Below are 25,097 nucleotides of genomic sequence, written 5' to 3'. Positions count from 1 at the left end.
CGCAAGGGAAAGAAAAAGGCTGCAAGGTGCTTTGATTCTTCTTCAAGTTTTCATCCTTCTTCCTCCTCCTAAGCACAATCAAGGGTTGATTCAAAGGGAGGAAATCAGCCATCCAAAGTTGTCTCTGCAAGGGAGCTAGCACCCTGGGGAGACAAGAAAGCTTTGATCGGATCTCTACTTCATGTGGATACCCGTAGAGGCTGGACACGTGAACGGCTTCAAGCGAACCTTCATCCTAAACCACAAACTTCAGTTTGCGGTGATCATCTACCCGCACAAGATGAAGATCTAATCTTTCTAATGGTTTAAAAAGTTTTTAATCATAATCTATCTACGAACAGTTTTTGAACAACGTTCATGAGATGAACGTCGATCCCGCGCATGCCTCTTCCGCTGCCATCTGAATTTTTTTTTAATTTTCTGCGGCATGGGCGGGTTCCCAACAGTGGTATCAGAGCTTAGGCTTTGTAGTTTAAGGTTAAGATTAATTATTAAAAGGCGTATAAGATCTGAAAATTGAAAGATTATACATGCTGAAATTTTTCTGCATGCAGAATTTCTTCAGGGTTGTTGATTTTTGCATGCTGATTTTTATGAGATAAGTTGATGATTCTATTGCATTATTAATGGGATTACAAAGTTTAGAATCATGTCTAGCATGATCAGCAACCCATGTCATAACGTAATCAATTAGATTTCAGATCTGAAAATTATAATTGTTGCATGTGGTGATGATCATTGGATTCAAACCCTTTTGGTATCAAATGTAAAGACCTGCGATGTGATCTGTAATGTCATGTAATTTTTCAGATGCTTGCATGCATCTTATTTGATGTTTTGAGAAGCCTGCGAGCCTTCTAAAAGGAGATGTAATTTATTATTATATATCTAGTTGTATTTCTGTGATGTAATGTACGTGAACGATCAAGTCGAAGACAGTACATGAGATGAACGGCGATCTGAACGGTTGATGGCGATTGGATCAAGAGTTGATCAGGGATCGAATCAAGGAGGCTCGGGACCAATTCAAGAGTTGAAGACCAGTTGATCGATTGATGTGCATGTGCTTGTAATATGACCTAATTAGAATCCATGATCATCACCTATTTAAATTCAGCTTTTATTTATTGCTGTAATTATAACTGCCTGCGATATGCCGTTTGCATGTGATGCAAATGTGAGTGTAGCCCAGATAGACAACCCAAGAGGGGGGGGGGTGAATTGGGTTTTAAAATAATTTAGATAATTAAAACGATGTGGTTGATTAATTAAAAACTATTGCAAGTTATTTAATTAATGCTAAGTGCTGTGAGTGATGTGAGGGGAAGAAGAAGAGAGACAATCCAATGCAAACACAGAGTTTTATAGTGGTTCGGAGCTACCCCTTGCTCCTACGTCCACTCCCCAAGTCTCTCTTGGGAATTCACTATAACCCCTTTGGATTACAGCCAGTTGTTTTGCAAGCTCACAACCAAACTTGTTGTTTTACGAGCTCACAACGAACTCGGTCGGTTTTCCCAGGCTCATCGACTAGAACCAACCCCGATTGTTTTCCCGGGCTCACAATCAAACCCTTACACACGTTGGTTTTTAACTTGGCTCACCAACCAACCTTAATCCCCTTGATTCAATCCCCCGATTGAACCAAGTAAATACAAGTTATAGAAAGAAAGGAAAATAAGCTTCTCAAAAGCAGATGTAAATCAATATAATCAAAAGAGGAGTTTAGAAGCCCTCAAACGCTTTTAAGCTGAAGTAGAGGAATGGCTTCTTGAACTCAGGTCTCCTCTCGAATGAGTAGTCGACTTGAATGCAGGAGGAGGAGGCTTTAATTGCTGGGAAGATGTAGTTGGTTGCAGTAAATGCTGATCTTCCCCTTTTTCGTTGAAGAGCACGTTGCAGAGCTTGAAAGCTTGAATGCTTGGAGTGGAATGGTTGTTCTCTGCCTTGCTACAGTCTTCTGTGGCTATTTAAGCCAACCCCCACGGAAACTAGCCGTTACACTGCTTTTTCTGTCCGTTCTGCACACTCTGCGCAGCCTGACAATATGACCGTTGGTGGGTTGGAGTCGACTCGCGCGATCAGGAGTCGACTCGGCTGTAGCGGGAGTCGACTCAAGCTTTTCCGGAGTCGACTCGGCAACTGTTCCAAATTTGAATTAAAGTTGCCGTCACGACTGGGAGTCGACTTGTCTTGACCCGGAGTCGACTCGCCAACTTCTGGAGCTGACCTGGCAATTTTGGAGTCGGCTCATCCACTGAAGTCCGTGGATCCAATTTTGAATTTTGTCCACTCGAGTCGACTCGACTGTCCTTGGAGTCGACTCGAATCTCAGAGCCCGAACTCCCGATTCTCTGTCTTTTGGCTCATCCAGTCTTGGAGTCGACTCGAACTTCCTTGGAGTCGACTCGGCTCTCAGTTTCCGAAAGTTGGTCTTCTGCCTTTTGACGTGAAGCTTGTCTTGGAGTCGACTCGAGCTGTCTGGGAGTCGACTCGAATCTCAGAGGCAGTAACATGGTTTTCTGTCTGTCGATGGTCGCACAGTCTCGGAGTCGACTCGCGTATTGCGGGAGTCGACTCGAATCTCAGAGTCCATAAAATGCTCTCTGACCTTTTCTTTGTGTACCGCTGAGAGTCGACTCTTGCTTTCTCTGGAGTCGACTTGCCAACCATCGGAGTCGACTCGCGTTCCACTGGAGTCGACTCGAATCTCAGACTCGAAAACTGCTCTCTGACTTTTCTTTGTGTACCTCTTGGAGTCGACTCTTACTACCCTGGAGTCGACTCGTTGAACATTGGAGTCGACTCGTTGAACATTGGAGTCGACTCGCGCACTTCAGGAGTCGACTCGTTGACAGGTTCTGAGATGAGGCTTTCTGTTCTTCTTTCTGTTCTCAGTCGGAGTCGACTCGTACTAGTCTGGAGTCGACTCGAGCTCGTGCCAGTGAACTTGATACGCTTGGAGTCGACTCGTGATACTCGGGAGTCGACTCGAGTCTCAGACTTTGGTTCAGCAGACTTCTTAACTTATCCAAAATACTATGAACCAAAATCTAGAGACACTTGGACAGGATTTTCACTGAAACACTCAATTGAATTCATTAGTAATCACAAGATATACTCAAATGCTTTGAGCTCATCAAAATCAAATGGGGTTTTAATCAATCACTCCACAATCTCCCCCTTTTTGATGATGACAAAACTTTGAGTATATGTAAAATGACTTGCTCAATAAATAATGAAATAAAATCCATAAATGAATTCAAATGTCTGATAATTTAATTTATCCAAGTTTGAAAGGAGTGAAACAACAAATTTCGGAGTTAAAGCTCCCCCTTTCATTTGGAATTATATAAGCCTTCATATTATGCAATCAATTATTTGGCTTATATGTCATTAATGATTTAGCTTGATTAAAATTCAGATTCTCCCCCTCAACATATGCATTCAACTATGTTTTGATTCTCTGAATTTCCTTTTAATGCTTTGAAGTTTTTGAACTGAATTTTTTGTTTTTAGAGGGAAAATCTGTCAATTTGTTCTTGAGTAGGATTCAGCTAATCTCCGAATATCCCTTGAATAGATTCTGGAGATTACTCCATTAGGAGCCCCAAAAGAGAGATAATGAGCCTCGAGGTACCGAATCCACTTAGAACAAATTTGTGTGTGTTTTTAAGAGTTTATCTTTTTATTTATTTCCATTGATTTCTTTTACATATATTTTTTTTATTTTTCTCCCCTTTTACACATTTTATACATATTTCTCCCCCTTTTTGTCATCATACCAAAAAGGAGGTAATCAACCACAATCAATGGTACAAACAATCATCAAATGGCACATAATTGAAGATAAGATGTCTACTCATTGTATTGATATGAATTGAAGTAGATTTGAGCATACAATAAGTAAAGTAAAACAATACAAAACAGAACTCAAACACATCTATGTCCTCCTCGAGGATGAAGCTCCCCCTCTCGAGGATGCATCTCCTCCTCTGGAGGATGTGGCTCCTCCTCTCGAGGATGTGGCTCCTCCTCTCAATCGGCTCTGCTCCATGAGGAGGGTGACTGCATCTGTGACATGGCCAAGCTGTGTGATGATAGACGTGGTGGCTCTGCTATGTGTAGTGGAGAGCTCTGTCACCGACGCCTGAAGCCCAGTCACCGATGTCTGAAGTGCGTCCAGCTTGTCGATGAGTACATTCGCCAAGCGCTCGGCCCCCTCGGTGGTGGTGTGCATGTCACAACCTATCTCCTCTCGCATCTGTCGAGTGGAGCTCGTGACCTCACTCATGCTGTGGAACTGGGCCTGGACCAAACTCCGGACATTGTAGATCTCTTCCCGTACATGAGCCGTCATGTCAGTCACGGCTGTCAAGGAAGGGACCAACTGAGAAGATACGGGTGCAGGAGTGGGAGCAGGCACCGCACCTCGGAGCTCTCGAAGCAGCTCATCCCTCACCTCTCTGACTATCTCCTGTCGCAGCTCTCGGAGCTGCTCAGGATCAATCCGGACCGCCATAGAGGGTGGTGCCGAGGAGGAAGGTCCGGCGGAGGTGGTAGGAGCAGGAGGAGTGGATGGGAGGCCTGGATGGTCTGGAAGGTCTGGGTAGTCTGAATCGGGCTCAGGACTAGGTGAAGGTCTGGTGGTCTGAGCGGTGAGGGTAGACTTCCTAACCCAGATCCCTTCTCCCTTCCGAAACCCCATCCTGTGCATGGTCCCCGTACACAAGCGATCTGTCCATCGCAATGCACGAGAGGGTTCCCTCTCAGGAATGGGAATCTCGTACTCCCTAAAGAGAAGAGTAAAAATCATGCCGTATGGGAGGGTGAGCCTAGGACTATCTAGGGGCTCACACATATACCTATAGATGAGTTTGGGGAAGTTGACCGGGGTGTCCTGAAGAATGTAAGACATAACAGCTAGGTCCCTCTCATTTACAAAATCAAATCTTCCTGTTTTAGGAAAGATGGATCTGGACAGAATACTCAAAAGGATTCTCACTTCAATAGGAAGTGAGCTAGCAGATACCTCGTCTAGGGGGGACTGAGGTGGATGCCCTAAGACGACCGTAAGGGCCTCAACTCTATCCTCAGGGTGTGCGGGAGCCATCCCTACTAATGGAAGGTGGAGGATGTGGGCAATGAGATCCTCCGTGACACGCACAGGGACACCTACTACTGTGCCCTCGATACCTCCATCCCCCCGATGGACGGTACTATAAAACTCTTGAACAAGGCCAGGGTAAGTGGGAAGGTCCAAAGTGAGGAAGTACTCTAGGCCCTGGGCTCTAAGCCTATCACCTATGGTGAACCCTTCCCGGGAGAGATAGTCAAAGTCGACATACCTCCCGGTGGTGACGGCCTTCCCGGCCAACGGCCTTGCGGGAACCGCCCTAAGCGGGGAACGAGCCGGAGGTGGTTGCCTCGCGGGATCGTGCCGCGCCTTGGAGCGCCGCTCAGGACCGGCCTCGGGACGGGACCTCTTCCTAACCACGGTCTTACGAGGCATCTTGACCTAAACGGGAAGAAACACCTAAAGGACGGAGAAAGGTCGACGGAGGAGACTCGGGACGGACCGGAGACGACCTAGGAACGGACGAAAATCCTAAGAACCGGTGAAAAATCGACCGAACAGAGGTTGGAGACGATCGGGGACGACCTAGGAGTCGGCTCTAGGGCTTTTTGAACAGTGGCGGCTTGAAAGAAAAGTGTTTGCGAAACGACAAACCTAGGGTTAAAAAGTCGGATCCCGACTGCGAGTCGACTCCCCTGAGTCGCGAGTCGACTCGACCTCGAGTCGACTCCAGAATATGCGCGAGTCGACTCTCCTTATGCGCCTGTAGACTTCGAGTCGACTCCCGACAATGTGCGAGTCAACTCCCCCTCAGCTGCCATCTTTGCGAGTCGACTCCCGCAAATGCGCGAGTCGACTCCCCCTTAGGAGCCGGCTCTGAAACTTACTCGAGTCGTCTCTAACCTTGGCACGCACCTAAAAGTCATGCTATAACCGTGCCAAATGAGGAAAAATCACCTAATTGGGATCTGATTTGATGATCATTGAATAGAAACTCTATTTTAACCGCATTCTAATCATCAAAATCAATTAATCTAGTGGAAACTCCCACTAGGATGGATCAATCACTCCTAATCCCCTCCTAAGCACGCTAAACCTCTCTTCACTTAGGGGTTTTGTAAAAATATCTGCTAATTGATTATCAGTACAAACAAATTGGAGTGACACATCACCATTCAATACATGATCTCTTATGAAGTGATGTCTTATCTCAATGTGTTTAGTTCTTGAATGTTGAATTGGATTTTTAGTTAGATTTATGGCACTTGTATTATCACAATTAATGAGGATTTTATCTTGTTTACTGCCATAATCTTCTAATTGTTGTTTAATCCACAAGATTTGAGCACAACAACTCCCGGCTGCCACATATTCAGCTTCTGCAGTGGATAATGCAACCGTGTTTTGTTTCTTGCTAAACCATGAGATTAGGTTTTCTCCTAGAAACTGACACGACCCGCTGGTACTTTTTCTATCAAGCTTACATCCAGCGAAGTCTGAATCTGTGTACCCTATTAAGTTTAGGCTAGATTCTTTAGAGTACCATAGCCCTATGTTCTTAGTTCCTATTAAGTATTTAAAAATTCTCTTAACTGCAGCTAGGTGTGATTCTTTAGAATTAGCCTGATATCTAGCACACATGCAAACACTAAACATAATATCAGGTCTACTTGCAGTAAGATATAGTAAAGATCCTATCATACCTCTATAAAGTTTTTGATCTACAGATTTACCTGATTCGTCTTGATCTAATTTGCATGATGAGCTCATGGGGGTGCTGATTGATTTGTTTCCTTCCATATCAAACTTCTTGAGCATCTCCTTGACATATTTTGCTTGATTGATGAAGATGCCTCCTTCAGATTGTTTGATTTGAAGCCCGAGGAAGTAGTTCAGCTCTCCCATCATGCTCATCTCAAACTCACTCTGCATCAAATCAGCAAACTCTTCGCAGAGGCGATTGTTAGTAGCACCGAAAATGATATCATCAACATAAATCTGTACTAATAGCATCTCCTTATTTTGCTTTTTCAGAAATAATGTTGTGTCTACATTTTTCCTAGAGAATTCATGTTCTAATAGGAATTTACTAAGTCTCTCATACCATGCTCTAGGTGCTTGTTTTAATCCATAAAGTGCTTTGTTCAGTTTATACACATGATTAGGGTATTGATGATTTTCAAAACCAGGAGGTTGTTCTACATACACTTCCTCATTAATATACCCATTTAAAAATGCACTTTTTACATCCATTTGAAATAGTTTGAAATCCTTAGAGCATGCATATGCTAATAATAGTTTAATAGCCTCAAGTCTAGCTACGGGAGCAAAGGTTTCATCAAAATCTATGCCTTCTTCTTGATTATAACCCTTTGCCACTAGTCTAGCCTTATTCCTTATAACAATTCCATTTTCATCTAGCTTATTTTTATATATCCATTTTGTACCTATAATTGGATATTTAGAAGGTCTCTCTACTAGATCCCACACTTTGTTTCTAGTAAATTGGTTTAGTTCTTCTTGCATTGCATTTATCCAATTTACATCATTTTCGGCTTCTTCTATATGTTTGGGCTCAAAGTGTGAAACAAAAGCTAGATGGTTATTTAGATTTCTAAGTGAAGCTCTAGTCCTAACCGGTTGAGATGGATCATCTAGAATGAGTTCCTTAGGATGCCCGTGAGCATACCTCCAAGCTTTTGTTAGCCCATGATCCACAATAGCCTCTTGGCTTGATGATTCTCCTTCAATCAACTTTTGATTATCATCTTGTAATCCCATCTCATCTATCTTTTCCTCAAGTATTTCAACATCATCATCAAAATTAACTTTCTTACTAGAGGAGATGTCACTAGAGTCATCAAATACTACATGTATAGATTCTTCTATGACTAAGGTTCTTTTATTAAAGACTCTATAGGCTTTACTAGTTGTAGAATAACCTAAGAATATTCCTTCATCAGATTTAGGGTCAAATTTTCCTAGATTATCTTTCCCATTATTATGCACAAAACACCTACTTCCAAAAACATGAAAATAATTAACCTTTGGTTTTCTGTTTTTCCACAGTTCATAAGGTGTTTTCTTTATAATGGGTCTCAATAGAACTCTATTTAATATGTGACAAGAGGTATTAATGGCTTCTCCCCAAAAGTACTTAGGGAGGTTACTTTCACATAACATAGTTCTAGCCATTTCCTCTAGTGTTCTATTCTTCCTTTCCACAACTCCATTTTGTTGTGGTGTCCTAGGTGCTGAGAAATTATGGGTTATCCCCTTTTTACTACAAAATTCATCAAATGATTGATTTTTGAATTCGGTACCATGGTCACTTCTAATGGCTATGACTGAAGACTCTCTAGCATTTGTTACTTCCTTATGGAACTTCTTAAAAACAGAAAATGCTTGATCCTTATGTGCTAGGAACATGACCCATGTGTACCTAGAGTAATCATCTATTATAACTAGACCATATTTATTTCCACCTAGGCTTGTTGTTCTAGTTGGACCAAATAGGTCCATGTGTAATAATTCTAGAGGCCTAGAGGTAGAGACACATTTTATGGATTTAAAAGAGTTCCTAGATTGTTTGCCAAATTGACATGCTTCACATATTTTGTTCTTTTCAAATTTTAATTTTGGCAAACCTATCACGGAGTCTCTTTTAACTAGTTTAGTTATTGTGTCCATGCTTGCATGACCTAACTTACGGTGCCATAACCAACTAGCATCATTTTCTTTAGTTTCATTAACAACTAAACATTGGTTATGTTTTGCAAGATCTTCTAGGTCTACAACATATACATTACCACGTCTAATCCCTTTAAAAACTAAACTATTATCATTAGGATTTGTTATAATACATAGTGATGATTTAAACATAACATCATATCCTATATCACATAATTGACTAATGCTTAACAAGTTATGCTTAAGACCATCAACATATCTAACATTATCTATAAAAGTAGAAGGGGTGATTTGAACTTTACCAATACCAATGATGTGACCTTGGTTGTTGTCTCCAAAAGTCACAGCACCTCCCTTCTTAGCTTCAAGGGTGAAAAATTGATCTTTATCACCCGTCATGTGCCTTGAGCAGCCACTATCCAAATACCAGCAGTTTTTGTTGACCTTGGCTGCAAGACACTCCTACACAAGCAAATCATGTTATCTTAGGTACCCAAGTTTTCTTGGGTCCTTCATGGTTAGTCAAGTTGGTTCCTTTTGGAACCCATACCCTTTTAATTTTTTTTTTTGTTTTACTTTTCCTATAGTCACATGCATTTGCCTTATGTCCTATAGTTCCACAACAAAAGCAGGTTATTTTCTTAGTTTTAGTTTTTCCAGCTTTAACAAAGAAGTTACTAAGAAGTTTTTGTTTATTTCTTGGTTTATACCCTAAACCCGCTTTATTAAATACTGCTCGTTGACTATTTAGTATCATGTTTAATTTTTCAGAACTATATGTAAATTTTTCAACTAAGGGTTTGTATTTGTTAAGTTCTTTAGTTAGTGTTTGATTTTCTGCTTTTAGATCATTAAGTTCTTTTGTAAGATCCTTATCTAAGGTTTGTTTATATTTTTTAAGTTCTGAAAATTCTTTATTAGTTTTTCATTATCTTTAGTTAAGGTGTTAGTCTTTTGAGTTAAAAGTTGGTTGCTTGTTTTAAGTTCTATATTTTTTTTGGTGATTAAGTCCTTATCCTTAACTAATTTATCGTATTTATGTAGGTATGATTGATTAGCTATTTTCAGTTCTTTATTCTTAAGATTTATAGCCTTATATTCTACCATTAATTCATTAAATGCATCATAAAGTTCATCAAAAGAAAAATCAAGATGCGTATCGGAAGTTACCTCGTTTTCGTTGGCCATGAAGCAGAAATTGGCCTTCTCTTCTTGTTCATCATCTGATGAGGAGGATGATGAGTCGGAGTCGGATAGTGTAGTGACAAGAGCCTTCTTCTTCTTGTACTTACTCCCCTTCTTCAGTAAGGGGCACTCTGCTCTTATGTGACCCGGCTTCTTGCACTCGTAACACCCAATCCCCTCGTTTTCCCTTTCCTTACCTTTGTCCTTGCGGTAGAAATTTGAGGGGGCTCTCCTTTGATGATAGGACTTCTTGTGGTTGATGAATCTCTTGAACTTGCGCACAAGAAGAGCCTCACCATCATCTTCCTCATGTTCTTCTTCTTCACTGCTGCTACTGCAAGACAGGTCCTTGTTAGATGAAGTAGATTTAAGTGCTATTACCTTTTTCTTATGGGAGGACTCTTCTTCGCTGTGTTGCTTCATGGTTAGCTCGTGAGTCATTAGGGATCCAAGGAGCTCTTCGAGTGGAAGCTTGTTCAAGTCTTTAGCTTCTTGGATTGCCGTCACCTTGGCTTCCCATGACCTTGGTAGACAGCGAAGTATTTTCCTGACAAGATCACTGTTAGTATAGCTCTTGCCAAGGCTTTTTAGGCCATTGACAATGTCAGTAAACCTAGTGAACATGCTAGTGATTGTCTAATTAGAATCCATTTTAAATAGTTCATACTTATGAACCAATATATTAATTTTGGATTCTTTAACTTGATTCGTGCCCTCATGGGTCACTTCAAGTCTATCCCAGATCTCTTTTGCAGAGTTGCAAGTAGAGACCCTATTGAATTCATTTCTATCTAAGGCACAATAAAACACATTCATAGCTTTAGAGTTTAATTGTGCCTTCCTCATGTCATGTTCATCCCAATCCTTTTCTAATTTGGGTACCTTAACACCCTCTACATATGTGGATGGGATGTATGGGCCATTCACTACAATGGTCCACATCTCATAGTCTTGGGCTTGGATGAATATTCTCATCCTAGCCTTCCAGTATGAGTAGTCGGATCCATTGAAGAAAGGGGGTCTTTGGGTGGACTGACCCTCAATGTGAGAAGATCCAAATGGGGTTGTCATTTTGATCTTTTAACTCTTGAGTGGAAGAGTTTTTGGCTCTGATACCACTTGTAGCCCAGATAGACAACCCAAGAGGGGGGGGTGAATTGGGTTTTAAAATAATTTAGATAATTAAAACGATGTGGTTGATTAATTAAAAACTATTGCAAGTTATTTAATTAATGCTAAGTGCTGTGAGTGATGTGAGGGGAAGAAGAAGAGAGACAATCCAATGCAAACACAGAGTTTTATAGTGGTTCGGAGCTACCCCTTGCTCCTACGTCCACTCCCCAAGTCTCTCTTGGGAATTCACTATAACCCCCTTGGATTACAGCCGGTTGTTTTGCAAGCTCACAACCAAACTTGTTGTTTTACGAGCTCACAACGAACTCGGTCGGTTTTCCCAGGCTCACCGACTAGAACCAACCCCGATTGTTTTCCCGGGCTCACAATCAAACCCTTACACACGTTGGTTTTTAACTTGGCTCACCAACCAACCTTAATCCCCTTGATTCAATCCCCCGATTGAACCAAGTAAATACAAGTTATAGAAAGAAAGAAAAATAAGCTTCTCAAAAGCAGATGTAAATCAATATAATCAAAAGAGGAGTTTAGAAGCCCTCAAACGCTTTTAAGCTGAAGTAGAGGAATGGCTTCTTGAACTCAGGTCTCCTCTCGAATGAGTAGTCGACTTGAATGCAGGAGGAGGAGGCTTTAATTGCTGGGAAGATGTAGTTGGTTGCAGTAAATGCTGATCTTCCCCTTTTTCGTTGAAGAGCACGTTGCAGAGCTTGAAAGCTTGAATGCTTGGAGTGGAATGGTTGTTCTCTGCCTTGCTACAGTCTTCTGTGGCTATTTAAGCCAACCCCCACGGAAACTAGCCGTTACACTGCTTTTTCTGTCCGTTCTGCACACTCTGCGCAGCCTGACAATATGACCGTTGGTGGGTTGGAGTCGACTCGCGCGATCAGGAGTCGACTCGGCTGTAGCGGGAGTCGACTCAAGCTTTTCCGGAGTCGATTCGGCAACTGTTCCAAATTTGAATTAAAGTTGCCGTCACGACTGGGAGTCGACTCGTCTTGACCCGGAGTCGACTCGCCAACTTCTGGAGCTGACCTGGCAATTTTGGAGTCGGCTCATCCACTGAAGTCCGTGGATCCAATTTTGAATTTTGTCCACTCGAGTCGACTCGAATCTCAGAGCCCGAACTCCCGATTCTCTGTCTTTTGGCTCATCCAGTCTTGGAGTCGACTCGAACTTCCTTGGAGTCGACTCGGCTCTCAGTTTCCGAAAGTTGGTCTTCTGCCTTTTGACGTGAAGCTTGTCTTGGAGTCGACTCGAGCTGTCTGGGAGTCGACTCGAATCTCAGAGGCAGTAACATGGTTTTCTGTCTGTCGATGGTCGCACAGTCTCGGAGTCGACTCGCGTATTGCGGGAGTCGACTCGAATCTCAGAGTCCATAAAATGCTCTCTGACCTTTTCTTTGTGTACCGCTGAGAGTCGACTCTTGCTTTCTCTGGAGTCGACTTGCCAACCATCGGAGTCGACTCGCGTTCCACTGGAGTCGACTCGAATCTCAGACTCGAAAACTGCTCTCTGACTTTTCTTTGTGTACCTCTTGGAGTCGACTCTTACTACCCTGGAGTCGACTCGTTGAACATTGGAGTCGACTCGCGCACTTCAGGAGTCGACTCGTTGACAGGTTCTGAGATGAGGCTTTCTGTTCTTCTTTCTGTTCTCAGTCGGAGTCGACTCGTACTAGTCTGGAGTCGACTCGAGCTCGTGCCAGTGAACTTGATACGCTTGGAGTTGACTCGTGATACTCGGGAGTCGACTCGAGTCTCAGACTTTGGTTCAGCAGACTTCTTAACTTATCCAAAATACTATGAACCAAAATCTAGAGACACTTGGACAGGATTTTCACTGAAACACTCAATTGAATTCATTAGTAATCACAAGATATACTCAAATGCTTTGAGCTCATCAAAATCAAATGGGGTTTTAATCAATCACTCCACAGTGAGCGAGGTAGATAAATTTACATATGATGCATTCTAGTAGACCAATCCCAATGAGACCTAAACTAAAACCTCCTCAATCAAGTCGAGAGTGAACCAACATAAGCGAGTCATATTAGATTAATTGATCTAATTGGTGTCTAGGAAAGCATGAAAGATGGTTACTTAATTAGGATCTTACTCTCTGAGTAAGGGGAGCCTCCCACTTGCTTACTTGGCCAATTATTCGATTACCTCTTATGAAGAGCTCAAGTTGCAAACACTAAGACATGATTAATCAATATTAAGTCCATAGGTCTTCCACCGTAGTAGAGCTGTTAAGATCTTTCTGGTGTTGACTTGTCTCGGCTGGACACAGTGGGCAAGTTGCATCGGGGGGCTGAACCTCTCTATAGACATGAGATGTTGTAGGGGTAAAGGTGGGGTTGGGCACCAATAACTGTTAGGTGAGGACCCAATGACGACTTTATTTCTACGGTTATACGGTGGGTCTGACTTAACTAAGAAATGAGACCAATAACTGTTAGGTGAGGTCTCATGACTTAGAGACCAAGAAGCACTGCAACATACTTGAGAAACATTGTACAAGAGTTGTACACTCATCCATTTATGTGTCACCAATAACTGTTAGGTGAGGTGGCATGTAAATCGGTGGGACCGCAGTACCCACTAGAAATCCTAGTCACGTAGGATTTCCGTTTTTCTACCAGAGAAGTGTGAGGAATTCGAGAAAATAGTGGAAGATACATTTGTTCTAAAAGACCCTAGATCAAATTAGGATCAAGTACAAAAATCTAACTAGAATCTTTACTCTCTGCAGATCACAATGTCAGCCTCAAATTCTTTGACCCGTATTCTTGAGACCAACCGACTGACTGGTACCAATTACAGAGACTGACTTAGAAATCTCAAAAATTATTCTGAGTTACGAAAAAATAGGCTCTGTGCTCGACAATGATATCCCCACATTACCAGCACGTCTGATCACTGATCAGCGTGCGACGCATGAAAAGTGGACAGACGATGACATTAAGGTCAAGTGCTACATCATGGCATCCATGTCCAATGAACTCCAATGCCAGCATGAGAATATGAAGACTGCTAGGGACATACTGGCACACCTGCAAGAGTTGTATGGTGAGTAGAGTCGCACAGCTCGTTTTGAAGTGTCCAAGAGGCTCTTCAAAACAAAGATGCGCGAGGGGCAGTCTGTCCATGATCACAGTCTGACTATGATCAAGGACCTAGAGGAGCTTGAGAAGCTCGGTATGAACATGCACAAGGAATTACAAGTAGATCTGATCCTGCAATCCCTTCCTGATTCATTTGGACAGTTTATAGTAAACTACCACATGAATAAGATTGAATGCACTAAGACTGAACTGTTAAACATGTTGGTAACTGTTGAGGGGGCCTGGAAAGGTTCAAGGGGCTATGTCCTTGCTGCTGAGTTGACTTCTGGTTCTAAGAGAAAGTCTACTTGGAAGAAAAAGAAGCCTGCAAAGAAGCAGAAGAAAGACAAGTAGCCAAAGAAGGAAGTTCAAAAGAAAAAGGCTAATGACAAAAGAAAATGTTTCCACTGTAATGTCGATGGCCACTGGAAGAGGAAATGTCCTTCATACCTCAAGAGTCTGAAGAACAAGAAGGCAGACACACCTTCAGAAGGTATGCTAGACTTGCTCGTAATTGAAACTAACATTACGGTTTCCTCTACTTCTAGTTGGGTTATAGATTCTGGTTCTAGTGCTCACTTGTGCACTACTATGCAGGGTCTAAAGGAAAGTAGAAGGCTGGCGGCAGGTGCGGTAACCCTTCGGGTTGGCAACGGGGCAAAAGTTGCTGCTGTGGCTGTGGGCACCTACCCTCTGCGACTACCGTCTGGATTTAGTTTATTACTTAGAGACTGTTATTATGTACCTGCTGCTAGGAGAAATTTGATTTCTATTTCATGTCTAGTACAGGAAGGTCATGTTTTTACATTTGACAAAGACTGCTGTTCTATTTATTTTAGAAATAAAATAGTCACACGTGGTTTTATGATTGACAGTCTCTATCATTTGCATATGGATGTATCTGTAAATATGTCTGAGCAAGAAGTGAGTGCCAAAGGATCCAAGAGATCCAGGGATGAGATAAACCAAAAATATTTGTGGCACCTCAGACTTGGCCATATTGGAGAGAACAGAATGAACAAAATGGATAAAGATGGGCTTCTCGGCTCATTGACTTCCGAGTCATATCCAGTTTGCGAGTCCTGTCTTCAAGAAAAAATGGCTAGATTACCCTTTGTAGGACATGGGGGGGACCACTGAAATACTTACCCTGGTACATACAGATGTATGTGGCCCATTCGATGTGCTAGCCAGGGGATGCTATTCGTCCTTCATTACCTTTACCGATGATTATTCACGATATGGGTATGTGTATCTTATGAGGCACAAATCTGAATTTTTTGAAAAGTTCAAAGAGTTCAGAAACAAAGTAGAAAAACAATCTGGAAAACCCCTTAAGGCCCTTCGATCAGATCGAGGAGGAGAATACCTTAGTGGAGAATTCCGGAACTATCTCAAGGAGAATGGCATCGTCTCACAATGGACTCCTCCGGGTACACCTCAACTCAACGGGGTGTCAGAGAGGAGAAATCAGACTCTATTTGATATGGTCCGGTCCATGATGAGCTTCACTGATTTACCTGTGTTTCTTTGGGGAGATGCCTTACTTACCGCAATTTATCTACTGAATGGAGTTTCCTCTAAATCCGTTCCTACCGCACCGTATGAGATATGGCATGGTAAGAAACCAAGTCTTGGTCACCTCAAGATTTGGGAATGTCTGGCCCACGTCAAACGACTATAGGCGGACAAGTTAGAGGCTAGGACCATAAGTGCTCGTTTTATAGGATATCCTAAAGAGTCATTACGATATAATTTTTACACCTAGATCACAATGTGTTTGTGAGCCGACATGCCATCTTCTTGGAAAAACAGTTTATCCTTGATAGAGGCAGTGGGAGGAAAATTAAGCTTGAAGAGAAAATTTCTGAAAAGCAACGAGTCATGGATCCTATAGAACCCATTCATACATAGCCAGTACACGTTCCTCCTCCTCGCAGATCTAGTAGGGTCTCTCATCCTCCTGATAGATACTTAGATATACTTGAAGAGGATACTAAGAAAATATTCCTCATGGAAGATAGGGAACACATAGAGGATCCCAAAACCTACAACGAGGCGATATCAAATATCGATTCTGAGAAATGGCTGGAAGCTATGAAGTCAGAGTTAGACTCCATGCATTCAAACCAAGTCTGGACCTTAGTAGATCCACCAGAAGGTATTGTACCTATTGGATGTAAATGGATCTACAAAAGAAAGATAGGTTCGGATGGAAAAGTAGAGACCTATAAAGCAAGGCTAGTGGCAAAAGGATATAGTCAGTGCGAAGGCAGTGACTATCAGGAGACCTTTTCACCTGTAGCCATGCTGAAATCCATCCGAACATTGCTTGCCATTGCAGCATTTCATGATTATGAAATTTGGCAGATGGATGTGAAAACTGCTTTCCTAAATGGATATCTTGATGAAGATATCTATATGGAGCAGCCTTTGGGTTTCACTTCCAATGATGGAGATTCCAATGTCTGCAAGCTGCAAAGGTCCATTTATGGACTAAAGCAAGCATCTCGGAGTTGGAACACTCGTTTCAATGATGCATCAAAACGTTTGATTTCATCAAAAACGAAGAGGAACCGTGTGTTTACAAGAAGGTTAGTGGGAGTGCTGTCGTGTTTCTCGTATTATACGTGGACGACATTCTCTTGATAGGGAATGATATTCCCATGCTAACCTCGGTCAAGGTCTGGTTCTCAAAAGAGTTCTCCATGAAAGACCTTGGGGAAGCATCCTATATTTTGGGGATAAAGGTCTATAGAGATAGATCTAAAAGGATGCTTGGCCTATCACAGAAGATGTACATAGAGGAAGTGCTGAAAAGGTTCAGTATGAAAAACTCTAAAAGAGGTCTCTTACCCCTAAGGCATGGAATTCATCTCTCCAAGAAGATGTGCCCTAACACATCTGAAGAGATTCAATGCATGAGCAAGATCTCTTATGCATCGACAATAGGGAGCCTCATGTATGCCACGCTGTGTACACGACCTGATATAGCCCTTGCTGTGAGTGTCATTAGCAGATATCAGTCGAATCCAGGTGAAGAGCACTGGACAGCTGTGAAGAATATTCTTAAGTACTTAAGAAGAACTAAAGATTTATTCTTGGTCTTTGGAGGAACATCAGAGTTAAAGGTAGAAGGGTATACAGATTCAGACTTAATGACTGATATCGATGATAGAAAGTCAACATCTGGATATGTGTTCTTGTGCAATGGTGGTACGGTGAATTAGAAAAGTTCTAAACAACCGATCATTGCTGATTCTACCATAGAAGCTGAATACATCGCCGCCTCTGAAGCTGCTAAGGAAGGCTTCTGGTTCAAAAAATTCATTGCGGAATTGGATGTAATGTCATCAGATGACATAACACTCTACTGCGATAATAATGGCACCGTAGCTCTTGCTAAGGAGCCAAGGTCTCATCAGAAGTCAAAGTATATAGAGCGGCGCTTTCACCTCATACGCGACTATGTTGAGGTATGTCGAGGTGCAGAGAGTAGACTTTGCGGACAACGTGGCGGACCCGTTCACTAAGCAGTTGAGTCAGCAAAAGACTGAAGCCCACCTTGAGAAGATGGGATTTAGATATATTACTGATTGGCTTTAGTGCAAGTGGGAGATTGTTAGATGTATGCCCTAGAAGCCAATCTGGCTGACACATTGTTAATTCTAGGACATAATTTTGTACTTGACTATTTATTATTGAATAAATAAAAGGCATCTTTTTCATTCATATTGTTTATGTGTCTATGAATCGTCCAAGGAATTAATAAGATGATGATGCATATTCTCAAGAGTTGAGAATTTGAGCCATGTATCATTGGTGATTAATTTCTAAATGCTCCTGATCGATGGATCATCGCGAGGACGGTGATCGATCCAATGAGATCAGTGCACACACTACTTTCCTTGAGGATGGACGAGACTCGAGTCCACGATGTGGGGACACTGAATTAGTAGTGCAGGTGCTTGTTAAAAAATAAGGGTACTGAGCGTGACCAAGACAAGAAGTCACTTGGATGTCTATCCACTCGTCAGTGACTTGCTTGATGCTGCAGTAGTGTGACTGGTCCTTTGACCTGCGGTGCTTCGGCTACTCACAGTGAGGTTATTGTAGTTTGACTGCACGTATACATGGTCTCTAGACATACGGGTTCATGCAGTATAGATTGACTGCAATAGGTTCACTGTAGGAGTAGGGTATGCACCTATATGGAATCTATCGACCTTGGTAGATAAGGAGAGATCCTATGTGATTTATAACACTGAATTCGTAAGACTTCGGCCGGGGCAGTAAAAACAGTGGAGAAAGAGTTTTCCACTCTCGAACTTAAGTCGAATAAATCTTGATATATGACAGACGATGGGGTTTGACGAGTTGTCAATGACCTCCGTCCTGTAGGGGTCCACGATAGTAGGACTGTATCATACGATAACTGCACCTAGAGATTCATCATTCCATTTTGCTGGGTAGCTACTACATGCTGCTAGGTGTCACTGGTGGATGGTGAGATTCATAGGGAATATCTTGATGATCGATAAACTCTAATGAGTTGAGTTGGAACTGTTCTAACCCATTGAAAGGAGTTTTCAATGATATTGTGATAGAGATCGCAATATATCTCACTATCAGTCAGAATAGAACCTATGGGATCACACACACTAGAGGTATTGACCGATCCGATGGTTGAAATGTGATTATGAATTACAAGTAATCAATTCGATTGATAATCAGTTGAAGAAGGAACAATGGGATTGATTAATTGGACTTAAAACAAGAATCCTACCTGGAGTAGGATTCCTACAGTCCTAATTGGATTAGGACTGGGATTCCTACTTGGACTAGGACTAGGAGTCCTACTTAGAGTAGGATTCCTATAATCCTAATTAGATTAGAATTTTGAATTCAATTTGGATTCCTACTTAGAGTAGGATTCCTAGAAGTCCTAATTAGATTAGGACTTCGGATTCAAATAAGAGTCCTAATTAGATTAGGACTAAAATTAATTAAATCCTAATTGGATTAAGATTTCTTAAGTCCTAATTAATTATTAATCTAATGAATCAAGATGACTCCTAATTGGGTTTGACTCCGAACCGGCCGGTACGGGCCCGAACCGGCCGATACGCACCCGTACCGGCTGGTACGGGCCCGAACCGGCCGATACGCACCCGTACCGGCCGGTTCGGATAAAAAACCAGGAAATACCGGTTTTTTATCCGTTCCGGTACCGGTCCACGGCCGGTACGGCATTCCATGGTTTGTATAACTTCTAGCTTATTTTTAGTTTTTGTATCATTTTGGGCTTGCTGTTCTTCTACTTTTGCACTGAAATATTGTTTAAAAAATACTTATTATTTTTACTGTTGCCTGCCTTTCTTTCTGTGCCCATTAGAAGTTCTCTTGCTGCAATTCTAAACTCAGCATGGCTAATTCATTGGATTTGAATTTATGAGTAGGTTTGTTATCCACAGTTTGTGTGCCCAAGTAAACATTTAGAAAGTAGGGAATTGTGAGGTTTCAAAGAATTATTGAGTTGCACATTGTATAATAATGAATATAAAAGACTCATTTATGAGTTTCCTTTGTACTGTGTTTCTGTGAGCATGCATGCATATTTGAGTCTTTTTGTCCATTATAATCTTAATCTGCAAATCTTTTCTCTTCTTGAATGGTTCTGCAGGAAAGTAGAGTATCAGGATATGGTTTTTTCTCCTCCCTTGTGGATAATTTTTTTGTCATGTCCTGATACTGTTCTCTTGTTATATTCTTGAATCATACATTAATTTTCTGTTTATTTTTTCTTATTCTGGATCAGGCCATCAATGATATGATATTGTCAATGGACTATAAGAGATATGAAGTAAAGATATGGACCGCAGATTCACAACCCTCATACAATGAGGGGGTGATTGTCTTAGTTACTGGATGCTTGATTGGAACCGATAAGATCCCACGGAAATTTACTCAAACATTTTTTCTTGCCCCACAGATGGGAGGTTTTTTCGTTCTTAATGATGTTTTTAGATTTTTGGATGAAAGCCAGCCAGATGGAATCAATCAAAGTTTAGTTAGTACCACCATAGATGGTGCTGCGACTGATTCAAGTAAAAAGTTTATGCAGCAGTGGCTTTTCTTTTGCATTCTTTCTATCTCTCCAAGCTGATGATTCTATAAGAATTTATGTTTTTCCTTTAAATATTTGTTGCCAGAGCTGACTTTGGTGCAAGACAGTCATGTACCAGACCCTGCAACTGTCATTTCTGAGGCGAAGCTTGCCAGTGCTGAGGAAGCTTCTATCCCATCAGAAAATGGAGGCCTAGTTGTTCAAGATAAGGTTACTGTAGATCCACCAGTTCAACCACATATAGCTTGTGAAATAAGGACTTCCATTGCTCAAGAAGATGTGCCTAAGAAGTCCTATGCATCAATTGTGAGTCATTACACTGTGGTAGAAGACTCTTCTCTGTCTGAATAAATTACAATTTCTTTTCCCCACCTCCTATTCTCTTTTCTTTGTCATTGGTAGATTTTTTTTTCTCGCTATGAGTGTGTGTTCTTTGGGTAACAAGATATCAACTTTTCCTCGTATTTCAACATTCAAAAATTACCTGCACAGTTAATTTTGCAACCACCAGCAGTTGATCTTTTTTTTTTTCTAAGAACCTTTCCCCCAAAATTGACACAGGTTAAAGATATGAAAGGAAATGCATCAAGTAAACCAGTTTATGTTCCTACTACCAAGTTGCAGCCAGCCCCCACAAACCCTGAGAAACCATTTATACAATCCACTGCTCCTAGTCTTACACCTGAAGTTCTTGCTAGAAAGAACGATACAATCTCTGAGAGCAGCAATTCTAGCAATTCCCATGAAGGTATAACTCCAGCATTTGGAATTCCTGCCATTTTGCTTTGATGCTATATGTTCTGATATTCACTGTTTTGCATCAATTGTCGAAGGTCATTCCATTTATATTGGGAATCTGCCCCTGAATGCCACAGCTCGACAAGTCAAGGAGGAGTTTAAGAAATTTGGACCTATTAAACCTCGTGGTGTCCAAGTCAGGATCCACAAGGTTTGTTTGATCATGATGGGATTGTGTTCCCCTCCTGTACACCTTTTTCCTTCTTTTCAATTATTATATCCAGTTTATCTTATATCCATGCCAATTGTTTTTGACAGTTTGAGCACTTCTGCTTTGGGTTTATTGAGTTTGAGTCACCAGAATCCATGAAAGCTGCAATTGGGGTATGGTCCTTTTTATTTTCCACTTTATCAGTTCTATGAATACGTGCTTTTATGTGTCAAATATAGAAGGTAACAAGCAGAGATAATACCCATCTCTTATTCAAACCTTTTGTCTTCACTACACTACCTTTCTTTCCTTCCTTCTTTTCTTCACTTGCCCCCCATTTTTTTTTTTTTTTTTTTTTTTTTGGGGGGGGGGGGGAGCTACTAATGTGTCTACTTTGCTAGCTACTCACATGTTTGCTGAATTAGAGTTGATCCCTTATGATGTCATCTGAAAATTTGGAACATAATGTCCTAGATAAGAGAACCATTGGAAGAGCAGAACACACATAATAGTGGCATGATCTGGTTTTAAGTAGGACATGATATACGAGCCTGGATGAGTCATGCATTAACTGTTAAAAATCCTTGCCATTTACTGATACTTTTGATTCTAGTGGTTCGCATTAAGTATGCTTGTTTTGTAATCTTTTGGCTATGCCTTCTTCATCTATGTATTCATGTGCATTTGTAGCATCATGTTTATGTTGCAGCTGGATGAACCACAGGTGCTAACTGGTGCAGTTACATCTTACATGGCTGGCCTTTTCCTTTTTAAATACAAGTGCTCAACATTCACTTCCAAATTGTATTGTTTCAATTATTATGCTCCTTTAACAAATCAACTTGCTCTTGTTGGTGCTAAAGAACATGAGGAAAATTAGATACTCGTATTTACAAGTATCAGATCAACTTGTTAACTGATCAGCAATCAATCCTCAGATTGCTGAGGAAGAACATAGATCTTGACACGAAACAACTTACTTCCTTCATATAAGATTTTGCTTGTGGATCACATAACCATAACCCAAAAAAGGAAACTACCATGCGGGATGGCAAATAAAAAAGCGCAAGTGTGATGCCCTGTGACTGGCCTTGCAAACTCTTTTATCACTTCTTGAAATATGCAGATTTATTTCAGTGATCAGATTATGTTAACACTAAAAGTTGTGTAACTGTGATATCTCAACTCGAGACCTATCTGTGTTTGGGCAGGTCCATGTCCAAGTATCGGGATCATTTTAATGTCCAAGAATTTATTCTTACAACACATGCTCAAGTGTCAATTATCATGTCTAAATGTCTGGTGCAGGATACCAGAGGCTAAATCAAACAGTCTCATACTATATTTGACATATTGCTGTCACACTTTAGATATAATATTCTTTCTCCTTCTCTTTTATTTTGTCAATAACAATGGCACTTCCAATATACTTCCATCAGTTTATATCTCTATCATTTTCCAGTACTTGTTTTAATAATTTTAGGGTAGGCCTTGACATCTATGAGATAATTGAATATGTTGAAGGTTAAGATCACTTGAATGATACTTCCTAGTCAAAAATTTAATTGCTTGCTATTTAGTTTTTGTGTAAATATTTATACTTCGTTTCTCCCTGATACTACATACATCTTATCCTGTTTTGAATGGTAGATTTTTTGAAATTTTGGTCTCTCCTATGGAAAATGACAGAATTCGTCTTGGAACTTTTCAGGCATCACCTGTCATGATTGGAGACAAACTAGCTGTTGTCAGGGAAAAGAGACCCAAAACACGAGGCAAGCACTGTTTTTTATTTTTGTTCTTCATTTCATGCAGTACAAAAAATTTTAGTCATGACCAAGTTGATTTGGATGTGGAATTGACTGTAGCAGTCTGGTAGAGGAAAAAAGACTATCATGTGCATCCCTAGCTTCAAAGCCAGGAATTTAAACTTAGGTGGCTTACCTGCATTGAAAACTTGTACTTGCACATGCATCCTAAGCGTTTCCTTATTCTTTTTTTTTTTTTTTTAACTTTTTGCGAGACCCACTCCCTCATATCTTTATCCAAGTCCATTCTTGCACCCACATTTGGCAACTATCTGAATATACTATATGGCCATTAAGAGTTTAAATACATGCAAAAGAAAAAATGCATGGTTCTTTTAGTATGAGTAAAGGCATAGCGTCCTGTGATATCATAAATTTGTTTCTAGCCCAATGATTATGTTTTTCAAGATTGATTTTATATGATGGCATTCAATATATGAAGCAAGAAAAATATATGTGATTTTTGGGTGATACACCTATTAGGATATCTCACTGAAATTCTAACCATGGTGGTGTAAGGACCCGTGTGTGGGATACTTATACAGGCTCTAAGAACTCAACTAATACATTTTGGCTAGCTTTTTTGGGTGAGGTCTTGGGTTGTTATGAATAGTATCAGAGGAGGACCGGCCTATGGCCTATTTGGTTTAGGGAATACTGCAGCACGAGTCCATTTGTATTGACTGGATTTATGATATTTTATTGGATTTGGACCCTTAGCCTGGTGAGAATGTCAGGACATAAATAGGAGGAATATGTGAGAACTTGTGCATGCGTATTTTTAGTCCCACATCAGCTATATATTAAGCAGATCTTGGGTTTACTTAAACAGAGCCAACAAACCAAAATAATACCTTTCAACTAACTTTTTTGGTTGAGATCATGGGTTGTTAACTTGTTATAGGTGGAAATACTGTAGTCTTAGTTCATAAAGGTAATTTCTATATATCTAGCAATTGCTTTTCCCTTTTTTGTAGAACGGATGTTTGGATGACATCATCGGGTATGATATGGTCAAATTTCTTTTAATTACAAAAAATATCAACTTTTTAGGAAGCAGTTCAGAAATATATGCTAATAGCGACATGCCCTCAATTTATCTATATGTGTCAATAACACAATAATGCAATATTTATTTTTGTATTTTATATATTATTAGAAATTAATGCAAAATAATTTCCCCCTTTGAAAAGATACTGATAGTGATACTGCCCTTTTGTTTTTTGCAGTTTCCAATGGTGTTCTTAACAATGGCTATGGTGATGGCGGCAAGGGATACAATCTTGCAGGAAGGGGTGGGTTCTGGAGTGATAACTATAGGGGGCGTGCAAGCTTCAATGCCAACCAGGGATATGGAAAGAACGAGTTTAAGAATTCGGGTGAGAATTCAGGCCGCAGCCAGCATCCTCCATGCTAAAAGCAGTGGGTGGCAGGATGAACCACCCTGATGTGACAAATCAAACTGCTGTTACAGCATAAAAAGATCAAGACAACAGAACACCTAGATTAGAACAAGAAAATGGTTACCTTTTTTCTTAAGAGTAGGAAAGAATTTGTTCTTTGATGAGGTATATGGCCAGTTTTATCTGATTATTTGGTTACCAGACTGGACAACTAGTTCATTTTTTGTATCCAGGCTTTCTGCTCAAGATTTTGGTAGCAAGGTGCTATTAATTAAATTAAATTTGCTTAAATTGGTGATGTCGGCAGCTGTGCAGTGGTATCTTGTGACATTATCCATCATTAATTATGGATCATGTAGCATCAGAGGTGGAATAATTTTCTTTCCCATAACACTTAACATAGTAGGCATCCCAGACCTTGAACATATGCTGCTGCTGTACAGAGATTAAGTCAAAACAGTAGTGCAATTATGCTGGAGAACTTATTCATCTTCACTGTTTACTTTCTTTCCTGTAAGCAGTTCTCTCTGCTTAATGAGAGGATATAGTCCTCCAGTAATAATTTAAGGATGCTTTGTGTCTCTTAATGAACAGACAGGAAGATCCTGTTTTAGATCT

At 40.8% G+C, this 25,097-nt stretch overlaps 1 protein-coding gene across 3 annotated transcripts in view; it reads left to right on the top strand.

The window, feature by feature from the left end:
* Positions 1 to 24,777, top strand: part of LOC103718213 (nuclear transport factor 2-like) — a 29,430-nt gene extending 4,653 nt beyond the window's left edge. For 2 of the 3 annotated variants that reach the window (XM_088721607.2, XM_088721613.2), the window contains 7 exons: positions 20,011 to 20,299; positions 20,405 to 20,643; positions 20,881 to 21,067; positions 21,153 to 21,268; positions 21,376 to 21,441; positions 22,980 to 23,043; positions 24,306 to 24,777. In XM_088721607.2, the coding sequence (XP_088577733.2) occupies positions 20,011 to 20,299; positions 20,405 to 20,643; positions 20,881 to 21,067; positions 21,153 to 21,268; positions 21,376 to 21,441; positions 22,980 to 23,043; positions 24,306 to 24,493 (1,149 nt within the window). In that variant the 3' untranslated portion in view covers positions 24,494 to 24,777. The remainder of the gene's footprint in view (positions 1 to 20,010; positions 20,300 to 20,404; positions 20,644 to 20,880; positions 21,068 to 21,152; positions 21,269 to 21,375; positions 21,442 to 22,979; positions 23,044 to 24,305) is intronic. The other variant, XM_026808901.4, reaches the window with a different exon arrangement.
* Positions 24,778 to 25,097: the final 320 nt, after the last annotated feature.

The sequence above is a fragment of the Phoenix dactylifera genome, chromosome 1 (genome assembly GCF_051530095.1).
Source record: "Phoenix dactylifera cultivar Ajwa chromosome 1, Ajwa_hap1_PhDact_Kaust_v1.1, whole genome shotgun sequence".
NCBI lineage: Eukaryota > Viridiplantae > Streptophyta > Magnoliopsida > Arecales > Arecaceae > Phoenix > Phoenix dactylifera.
Note: the sequence above shows the minus strand (reverse complement) of the source record. Positions and strands in the feature narration are given on the sequence as shown.